The sequence below is a fragment of the Bos indicus genome, chromosome 8 (genome assembly GCF_029378745.1).
Source record: "Bos indicus isolate NIAB-ARS_2022 breed Sahiwal x Tharparkar chromosome 8, NIAB-ARS_B.indTharparkar_mat_pri_1.0, whole genome shotgun sequence".
NCBI classification, from domain to species: domain Eukaryota; kingdom Metazoa; phylum Chordata; class Mammalia; order Artiodactyla; family Bovidae; genus Bos; species Bos indicus.
In genome coordinates, this window is record NC_091767.1 from 57,517,373 (window position 1) to 57,528,287 (window position 10,915).

Consider the following 10,915-nt stretch of genomic DNA (forward strand, 5'->3'; position numbering starts at 1 on the left):
GGCTCTGAGGGGCACAATAAATGCTTCTTAAATGCCTACTCAGGGATTTTCCTGGTGGTCCAGTGGCTAAGATGCCACAATCCTAATGCAGGGGGCCTGGGTTCAATTCTTGGTTGAGGAACCAAATCCCACATGCCACAACTAAAGATCCCACACACTGCATTAAAAAAAAGAAAAAAGGTCCTGCATGCCACAACTAAGACTTGGCACAGCCAAATAGATAAATAAATACTCCTTATTTTCTTTTTTAATTTTTAAATGCCTACTCAAACTCACTGGGAAAGATGCAAATCTCAAACTCAAGCCTCAAGCAGACTGCAGCATAGTTGAAGTATCAGAAAAAAGGCACATGAAAACACCACTACAAAAATCAGAGCAAAAATAAGTGATGTGACAGCCTCCTGTTGGGAGTAGCCATGGAAGGCCTTGAAGTAGAAAGGTAGTGTTGGTATTTGAACTGGATCTTGAAGGATACTGAAAAAGGCCATGTGAACTTTGACAAAAGAGCCTGGACATTTAAGAAAACAGAAAAACACAAAGCATGTTTTAGGTATGAAGAAAGGACCCATTTGGCTGGATTAAATGACCTGGAGGGAAGAGGATGGAGGTGACCAGGTAAGACTGGCAGGGACAGTGACCAGAGCCAGACACAGAGGCTGTGAGTGATGGGCAGAGAAGCAACCACCCGATTGGGAAGTCAAATTTAGAAAAATTGGGCATACCGAAGAGACGAAAAGACCCAAGCCCCCCATTCACTCCCTTAAAGATGCTCCCTTCCAGGATGAGCGTTCCAAGACTGTTTACAATGTGGGTTAATGTTGACCGTGGGCCCAAGGGCCACACCGGACAAGCCAACAGGGAGCACAGAGACTGTGAGAAGTTTGCTGTTAACCCCTCCAATTAAAATTCCCATTTATTATACATGTATACAACAATCAGTATAGTAACATATTTACAGAACTTACCAATTCACAAGTAAACAAGTCTGGGGATACATTTTTTAACTTTTTACTGACAGGCTGTACAAAGCTAGTTAGATCACTGAAGACAGTACAGTCAAACCCAGCCTAGACAATTTCCTGGAAGTCCAATGGTTAAGATTCCATGCTTTCATTGCTGAAGGTGCAGGTTCAATCCCTGGCTGGGGAACTAAGATTCCTCAAGTCATGCAGCAGAGGGGAAAAAAGAAAAAAAAAAAAAAAACCCCAACCTAGTACCACCTGTATTTATTTCAGCGGTTTAACAAGTAGCATGATTTGGACATACAAGTTCAAATGTACCTATGTTCTCAAAGACAACTGATTCCACTATCAAATGAATAATGACTGTCTAATGAGAATCTACTGAAAATAGGTACACCACCCCTTTCAGCATGCACAGCAATGCACACCCACCACACTTAATAGCAATTTTTCCTCTATTTGGCAAGTGGAAAAGCTGATTCAATGAACAGAATTCTTCTGGTTTGATTTTCCTTATACTCAAAATAGCCTTCATCCTTCCCTTTTCTGGCAAACATATTTTGTGGTCAAAGAATGACCAAGTAGCAAATAATGCTACTAGAAAAACTAGAAAAATGTGTTTGTTATATCTAGTATGAAAACATGGTGGGGCGGGGATGAAGGTAAACAATATTCTCATGGTTATGACTGTTATGCTGCTTTAAAGTAGGCAAATAGAATTAAAAATTTACTAGGTACCAAAAGTTGAAATGTAAAATAATGAAATACAGACTTGTTTGAAATCACAGGTTAGTTGGTAAAACTTTGTGTCAAAATTTCTTGTAGTTTCACAAAAAGCATTATGGTGACTGGGTGATCTATAAATTGAACAGTTCTGTAATCACTGTGCTCTTGCAAACAATTTTAGAAACCATTTTTTTTTCTTTAGCCAAGTGAATAGTAATACAGGAATCTCTTAATTTATGTTAAAATTTCAGTGTAAACTATTTTCATTTTTCCAATCAAACCATGCCTCAGAAAAAAGTTAGAAAATCTCTCCCACACTTGAGGGACTCATGCCTACACACACACACACACGCTCTCTCTCTCTCTCTCTACTTCAAGCACCAAGCCATATTCATGGAACAATCCTATGGCACATTTCTTACTACAGAATTCACCAGTTCCATTATCGAACACTATTTTTGAAGCTATAAATGCCTAATCTTGTCAAATCAGCCAACCTCCCAGAACAGCTGTCTAAAATTTAATTAAAGACCATTAAACCAAATACTCCACATCAAACGTACTGGTCCTAAGAATTTCAATTTTAAAAAATCTGAAGCAACAGCTAAGTACCAGGGAAGGGAAGGGTAGGGGGCAGGGGGCATAGGAGATGACTGAGTCAGTCAAGGCTTAATGAGAGCCCAGTCAGTTTCTTAGTTTCCTCAAATTTAATCCAAGCCTGGAGACCACAAAAGTTTAATAATAGACAAGTCAAAGACTCAGATCTAGGGAAACTCAAAATGGTTCCAGGAGCCAGTAACTGAATATATCTTTAGTGAAACTACCACACAAGATACTTATTTAAATATTTGCTAAAGGAACAGATTTTCTTTCTGTGTTTCTTAATAAACACTGTTTGAAGGGACCTCTGAAGCCTCCAGACAAGATTCTCCTCAGCTGACATATACACGGAGCTGGGTTCGAAGTCCGGTGGAGGATGCTCCTTGCTCTGGAGGAGTGAGTCCCCTCTGCAGGGCAGAGCTCTACGTCAGAGTCTGTCTAGTCTCATCACCCTCTTCTCAGAGCCGGAAACCAGGGTCCAGGCAACTTGTTAATGACCCACCCCATCGCTAACAGGGTCCCTAATAAGTGACTTCAGTCAGCTCTATCTTACACCAAGATAGATCCCACACATCACTGGGACATTCCACCTCACCCTGTCCTCTGGAGATGCAGAGCAAAGAGGAGGGGAGGGCGGCTCTCTGACCCCACATGTGCCTCCCTGGCCTCACCTCACCCTATTCCCAACCCTGTTAGATTCTGCCCCTACATAAAATGCTGGCATTTTGTTCCTCACGGGTTTTTTGGCTTTGATCTCGAACTTTAAAAATATTTAAAAAGCTTGATGGTTGGATGGCATCATCGACTCAAGGGGCATGAGTCTGAGCAAACTCCGGGAGACAGTAAAGGACAGGGAAGCCTGGCGTGCAGCAGTCCATAGAGCTGCAAAGAGTGGGACACAACTGAGCGACTGAACAACAATGAGGCTTTCTGATACCTCCCTTAAACTCTGTGCCCAAGGCAAATGCCTTACTCACCTACCCTAGTCATGGCCCTGGAAAGAAACCCACAACGAGCCCAGCTATGGAAGGGGTCAGGAGGGTGCTGTGTAAGGAGCGAAGGATAAAAACAAACAAAAAAAACCCCACAAAGGCTAATCTTGCACCTCGGAATCTAGGTTCTACACACAGGGAGCTTTATCTCTTAACTCCTACTTGTAAAGGACAGGCCTGGCTAATGAAATGAAGTGAGGGACCACTCCAACCTTGATGACAGCTGTCTTCTTTGTATTACAAGATGGAGGTTTAACTCCAAGTGCCTATACTCCAGCTGATCAGTTCCATTCGGAGATGCTGACTTAGAAAAAAAAGAAAAAGATCTCAAAATGAGAAGCTGTAGACTGAAAACCCACATGGTTTAAAAGCAGGAAGAAAGGTAAAGCGTACAGACAAAATAATAAGGGTCACATCTAAGGAATTAACCCACGAGTGAACCCCTAAAAGTTCCACCACAACACTTTTAAAACACTACTGAAGAACATTTCTTTCTAGAGAGGAACTTTAAAGCACTTACCAAAACTGTGAAAGCAGTTTTAACTCCAAAATTTATATGGTCTGAGACACTGTGCTTGCTGAATTATCACACAGAGTTTTGAAATGTTCAGCTCTCATCTTTTTTTTTTTTTCCTTCCTTCTCCTCTCCTTCCCCACCCCACAATCAGGACTGCAGAAAACCTTCCTACTAGTCCTTTCATTTATTTTTAAATTCTTCCACCACCCTGGAGAGCCCTAAGCACTGCCTGCTCTTCAAAAGAATACAGGCACAGAGAGGCAAAGTAATCAATCAAACTCACTGCATTGCTGGGTTTCAACTAGGAATCCTGATAACGCGTTTCATGGTTTTTTTTTTTTTGGTTCTTAGGCCTATTTTAACCTGTGGACAGTGTTGCTCAGTTAGTTACAACTTTCTACTTGCCCACAGCTGTGGCCTCCACCCACCAGTCAGTACTGCTGATATTCCTAATTTCTACAATATGTGCCTTGCCCCAAGCTGTCTTGCAAATTGTGAAATTGGTCAAAACAGATAAAGATCAAACATAGGCACGCAGCAAAGTAGATTTAGGTCGCTAAACACAGGCTCAAGTGTGATTCCACTACTGGCCTCATCCTCCAAAGGCAGCAGGGTTGGAGGAGACACGGAAGAAGCACTGAATGGGGAACCAGGTGACCCAAACTCAAGTTTCAGTAGATTCTTGGCCCTGACAAGTTGCAGACTCTGAGCATTTGGCCCCACATTACAAGGCAGAGCACAACACCTACCCAATCTAACACCTAGCCAATTTTCTTCAGAGGACAAGGCCAATTTGCTTTTGAAAACTAAGTGCTGTACAAATTCATGCCACTAATGACAACTTATGGCATGGCTTTATCAGTGTGCTGAACAGGTACACAAGTGGGATAAATAAGCCCTAAGTAAGGATTTACAGTGCATGTTGTTCCCCAAAATATAAATGAAACAATACCATGCCACATGACAGGAAAAAAAAAAAAACTTTATCAAGCTGCCAAATACACTAGGCACAGTCCTAACCTCAAAAACAGCTAGACTCACGTTAACCTATTTTTTCATGTACCTGAACACTGGTGGTATCAGAATTGCTCCAGCTTTCATGAACAGTCCCCACCTTCCTGTATAGAGATATCTAGAGTTTACATGACCTACCTGAAAACAGACAGACAGGTGGGAAGCTATAAAAAGCACAAAGGAAAAAAATTTTGTCTTCATGCTACAATTAGAGATTTAAATATCCATGACCACCCTGATTTCACTGACTTTTTGGTAACTGGCCACAGATGGCAGCAGAGAAAGTAAGGGGAAGGCTTATCAGGAAGTGTTGACACACGGACTGCGGGCACCAAACCAGCTAAGGAAACCACAATTATGCCATTCTTGATCTGGATGTACTTCCACTTTCAAACTTCCAGACGCAAAAGGTGGTGGTGAGATTTGACACTGAAATCTCTCAAACTCACCCCTCAACAAAGCTGCTGAAAGGTGGGGAGGAGAGCGGTCGTCACGCTGGAGACAAATCTTAACAACATTAAAGGACTCTCCATGGAAAGTTTCCCCATCACTGCATTTTTTTTTTTCCAGTAACAAAGATGTTGTCAGAAATGACAATTTTTTGTGTCCCCTGATGATGCCTTGCTAGCATTTGGTTATAAGCCATAAAGCAGGACTAATTTCAGCCTGTCAGGAGTCTTGCTAATGCCCAGTTTCCCCCTAGAGAGAATTCCTGTCAAATCTAATGAGAGCTCCAAAGGCCCTCTCTACAATATAATGAGCACTTAGGCCATGCTGGTGATCAGGCGGCAAAAAGCATCAATTTGAGCCTGGCTACACCCTGGGGGCCAGACGTCACCAGTTTTAATAAGAATTATGATTACTAGCTGCACCAAATGCCTCCTCAGAACTTATTATTAATGTGTGACATTCAGAAGGATGTTTTTCAAATGTAAGGCCACTTTAAACTGAATTACAGCACGGCTTTGCGTACTACTCTAGTTAAGGGTCTGTCAGCATTTACAATACAAACCAAATTTCAGGGGGCTTAATATCCTACTATGGAGAACACAACATCTCTCAGCTTTTCACATTTTTCAAATTACTGAGCCAATTATACACAGCATATTATTAACGCACACTGGCTCATGAACAGACAATATATACCCACAAATGCCCAATGGAGTCCAGAAACTCATTAGAAAACTATTTTCACACCATGGGGTTCCTGATCCTCCTTATCCCTTCTTCGTTTTGATAGAAGTCCTCCACCAAGTAACTTACAGGAACCGAGGAGAATTTCACACCTCCTGTAGCTCCCCCAATAAATCCAGCACCAATACACATCACACAGAGGTGGCGTTCCCCTGTACGGAGTCAGTGAGGTTATTACATCCTTTGAGTTCATGAGTTTAAGAGAAAGCTCAATCTCCTCCTTACCCTTCCAGAAAATTTCTTGGGGGAAAAAAATGTGCCTTTAGGGTAACTTTAAAAAAACAAGGTGGCACATTAGAATCCTCCACCAAGTTTTTTTGCATAATTCATTTAAATGACCATATATCTCAGTATAATTACTATCAATAAGTTACAATTGCCTCAATCAGGCACTGGCCCCTTTAAGCACATAGAAACAAAGACACAAACCCAGCAGAAACTAGGCTACCAACTTTGCAAATCGGAACAGAACTGGCATTTTTAAAGGCCCATTACACTGCTAATGAAAAGCCTTGAACTTAACCATCTCCTTCCAAACACGTATCTGAGAACAGATCTAAGGTACACGATGATAACATAACATTATGAAATCTATGATGAATTAAAAATCAAAGAGTGCAGAGTTACAAAAGCAGAATTCAACTCTGAAATACACTTGCTTAATGAAAGTCTTTGAATATAAGGAAGATCTGAAGGCTGAACTAATCAATTTCTCCACTGTGCCCCAGCCGGTCAGCCATGCTCTTTAATTTAATGAAACAAGGGTTTGAGATGAAATAGCACATATACATCAAGTAAGAATTGTATTGTTGCACTTTGAAATGTGTCCAACTGTGCAACTTCATCTGATGATAATTTTTTAAGAGGCAATCGATTTCTAAAAGACTTATTGTACCAGAGTCTTGATGAAAAAGTGAATGTCAGCATATCTCCAGAATACTTACACCCTGCCATTAATGCTTTCTTTGGCAGACAATGACTACTCAATCGAGGGTCCTTTGGGCTGAGCAATCATTTAGCTTTTCTTCTCTTATGAGGTCCTTAGTGCCTTGTTCCAGCTCAATACTCTTTTTATACACCATTATAGTAGCCATAAGTGTGAATTTTATGGGAACTTGCAAACTCATAGTCATAGCTTGAGCTTTCCAGTCACTAATCTTTTCATGCTTTTAAAACCACTAGGACTGAAGCAACTCCCAACATATGCTGTGGTCATATAAGGATGGTTTTTTCACCTCCAAACCTGTATCAACTGAGACATTTTTTAAAAATTGTTTGCTAATATGCCACTAATCCTGAGTGTCGCTTTATGTAGCCCCCAAAACTCCATAGTTCATCTTATACCTTGTTTAACCTGAGTAAAGAAACTCCTGAATACCCATCTTTCTCCCAAAGGGCCACACTTCTTTCCAAATCAGCACAAAAACGTTAGCTATTCTGAACTTCAGAACTTGACAGGATATCCACGTCTTCCAAGAGGAGAATAAATGTATCCAGGCAGTAAAGTCAAGTCAAAGCCTCGATTCCAACCTGCCTATAAACAGGCTAGTTTACACTTCCAAAGCACCTCTCACCTAGGAACTTAAACATTCTATAACTGTCAAGAACCAGCTCTTGCTCCAGAACACCGCCCCCCAATTCCCAGGAAGGGAAACCACGGCTGAAACATGGCATGCAGATACCTCCCACTACAGAGGACAAAGCCAGCACTATAGAATCATGACTTTATTTCTCATTTCAACTTGAGACTTCACTAAAGCTTACCTGTTTATGCATTTCTATGTTTAATCCATATGACATTTCATAATACTGTAAAAAGAAAAAAGAACCAAGTATTTCATTAACTCATGTTCTGTAACGCCGAGAACACATATTTGTTACTATTACATGAAAAGGGAAAAAACCTCATCTTTGATACCTACCATCACATAGTGCCTCTGCATTTCTGTCTTTTCACTTGCCAGTTTCTCACATTCCAATTTAAGGCTACGAAAACAAAACAGGCAACTTAATGTAAACATTATGTCACTTGTTTTAACATCTGCCTCACATATTTGCACTTCAAGTAAAAACACAGACCAATTTGGAAAAGCCATAAACTATCTAGGTAAACACCCAAAAGCTTTGTCCTTGCATGAAATGGGGAAAAGGAATAAGAGGAACAGTGCAAGGTATCCACTTAGAAACTAAGCTTTTCCTTCTTCGTGCATACCTGCTCTGATGCCAAGACCAAAAGATCTGTCAAAACCTCTGATCTACTCAGAAGACTGATTTCTCCTCATGGTCATCTGTTCACTCCTACTTGCTTCACTGCATCAAAGTTTGCTTCCCTGGACTTAACCAAAATCTGGCCTTTGTATAACCTTCAGTCTCAGGCACAGGCTGTGTCACCTCTGCCAACTCAGTCTCTTGGTTTGAAAACTGTACCTGTAAAGTTACTTCTACAATTGTTGGTCCCTTTTAATACCTTTGTTTTTTAATTCCCTGCCAAAATATGTCATATAGCTTCTGCAATTAAAGTGGGCTGAAGTCCTCCCTTCCTGGTAAACATGGTGTGGGCAGGGATGTTTCAAGCTCTAGAGACTATTATCTTCAAGTAGACAAAAGGTCAATAGTCAGAAAGCCTCTGACAAAAATAAGAAAGTTCACACCCCAGCAGCTGTGTGCTTTCTCTGGGGCATGACAAAAACAAAACCTGTCATTACAGTTATTTCTTAGCTCTAATCAGCTAAGATTTCATAGAAACGGGAACAAACTAACATTTCTAGAAAATTTACTATGGACTGGGTGCTTTACAAATAGCTTTCTTTATAAATTTTCTGAAGCAGCTTTCATTAGATGAAGAGACTAAAGGTGAGACGACTACAAATGTGACTCCAATCTCGTGCCCTACCCAAACCAACCCAGAATGAAGCCAAAGCAGGTGAGCTATCCCCTAAACACATCCACAGCACCCCCACTAAGGATGGGCACAGCTAAAAGCATCTGCCCTCCCATAATGGACTTTGCCTCAAAGAACCCATTCTAATATGGCAAACAGCGATTTCAACACTGGCTTTGCCTCTCTGAACCTGCACTCCTGAGCTGGGGCATTGACTGAACCAAGCTCAGCCTGTTGCAAAATAAATACATGAAGTGCAAATATTGACAGTTCTCATGCAACTCCTAAATACACGAAAAAAGGCTCCTTGGAACAGGAGCAAACGGGCAAAGGGGAAACAATGGGAGGAGGAGGAGACAAGAGAAGAGGCGGCCCGGGAAGAGCAGGGGAAAGGGGTAACGTGAATGACAGGTCTTAACTGTGACTCCACGCGCCACCGCCTGGACGCAAGTACTAAGTACAGCTGCCGCCACCACCAGGATGGGCGACCCGGGGCACAGCGCTGCCCGGGCGACCACTCACCGGGCGCGGCGCGACACGCACCTGTGATACTGCGCCTGCAGGAACTGAAATTCCTCTTTAATCCGGTCCAGGGATTCCGGGATAGTGAACTTGAAGGGCTGGCCTGCAGCCTGGTGCGGCGTCTAAGGGCGACCAGCGAGGGGGACCGAGCGACGGGGATGCGGGCGGTTGGATAAAGCAGTCGGAGTATCAAAGAGTGGGTGGGACATAAACGAAAAATAAAGTTAGAAGTGGCACCAAACGGAGTCCCGAACTCCAATTAGCGCTTCACTTGGGGAGAGGGAAGGTGGACCTTCCCAGATCCGAAGATCCTCAAATGACGCTCGCAGCCTCTTCCAGCCTCCAGGGCGGGACGCGGTAAGTGCGCCTGGGTCACCTGGTTGAAGGGACAAGGGTTCCCGGCGGCGGCCGTGGAGGACCTGGCCAGACTGTCGTCGACGACGCCGCCTCCTCCCTCAGGGGGCGATAATGACCCGGGGGACCAGAGGAGAAAACTCCCTGATGTTCCCCGTTCCCAGAGTCGCCGGGGCCACCTCCAGGCGCGCCGGAACCGGGGCCTCATTGATATGTAAATAGGCGAGACGAGAAACAAAGCGGGGGCGCACTACCCGCCTGGGGAAGGGAGAGGATACGGCCGCGGGAGAAACCCCAGTCTCCCCAAGCGCCCCGCCCGCCCAGTCTAGACGTCAAGTAGGAGGGAGCCTAGAGCAAAGGGGTTGAATTGAGAGTTTCAGCCCCCTTCCCACACAGGAGGAGAGGGCCCGGGACCTCCCAAGTCTTGTACCCTTGGAGGCCAGGGGGCTCGGTCAGATTGTAGCAGCCACCCATCTCCTCACCGCACAGAAAGAACAACTACCACTCCGCCACCTCCCTTCCCCCCACTCCGCCACCACCGCGCCTCACCGGGTGCCGGCTCTGCGGGAACATCGCTCTGGCGGCGGCCGCGGCTCTGTTCCCGGGCAACTCAATTCTCCGCTCAATTTCCAACTTTAATCCCGCCGAGGAAAATTAAGCCGGGAAGCCAGGCAGAAGCGGGCAGCGCGCTGGCCACGCACGCAGGCGCGCTCGGCGGGACGCACAGGCCACTCTGCTCCCGCCCGTGCGGACTCCCGCGCTCAGGGCCACATCACAGGGCACTCCGGGCCCGGCCGCACCAAGAACCTGCGGGACGCCGCTGGTGCTCGTGGGGAGGGCGCGGGGGCTGCGCTTCCACCCTAGGGCCTCGGCCGCCCGGGCTGAGAGATGACGAGCCCGGTGACTCGGTGCTCCCCTCGGCAATCCGCGTGCGCCGCAGCGGTCCCGGGCAACAAATCCAGAGGAGGACTGCTCTCCTTTGCTCTTCTCCCGGCCCGCCTCTGCTTCGGGTATTCCCCGAGGCGCCCGCCGGCGAGGTGCAGGTGGCGCGGCGCCCGCGGCTAACCCCACACAAACAAACCTGACTGTGTTCAGGGGTGACCCCCTCGGGCCCAGGCAGCGCTCACGACCGGGAGCTCGCAGGCTCCCGTGA

General features: G+C 44.8%; 1 protein-coding gene across 9 annotated transcripts in view; it reads right to left on the reverse strand.

Annotated features, from left to right (window-relative positions):
* LOC109562985 (TLE family member 1, transcriptional corepressor) overlaps window positions 1-10,453 on the reverse strand; it is a 91,776-nt gene extending 81,323 nt beyond the window's left edge. For all 9 annotated transcript variants that reach the window (XM_070794703.1, XM_019966112.2, XM_070794702.1 and 6 more), the window contains exons 1-4: window positions 10,312-10,453; window positions 9,430-9,530; window positions 7,928-7,991; window positions 7,770-7,814 (exon numbers count right to left, since the gene is read on the reverse strand). In XM_070794703.1, coding sequence (XP_070650804.1) covers window positions 7,770-7,814; window positions 7,928-7,991; window positions 9,430-9,530; window positions 10,312-10,335 — 234 coding nt within the window. In that variant the 5' untranslated portion in view covers window positions 10,336-10,453. The remainder of the gene's footprint in view (window positions 1-7,769; window positions 7,815-7,927; window positions 7,992-9,429; window positions 9,531-10,311) is intronic.
* Window positions 10,454-10,915: the final 462 nt, after the last annotated feature.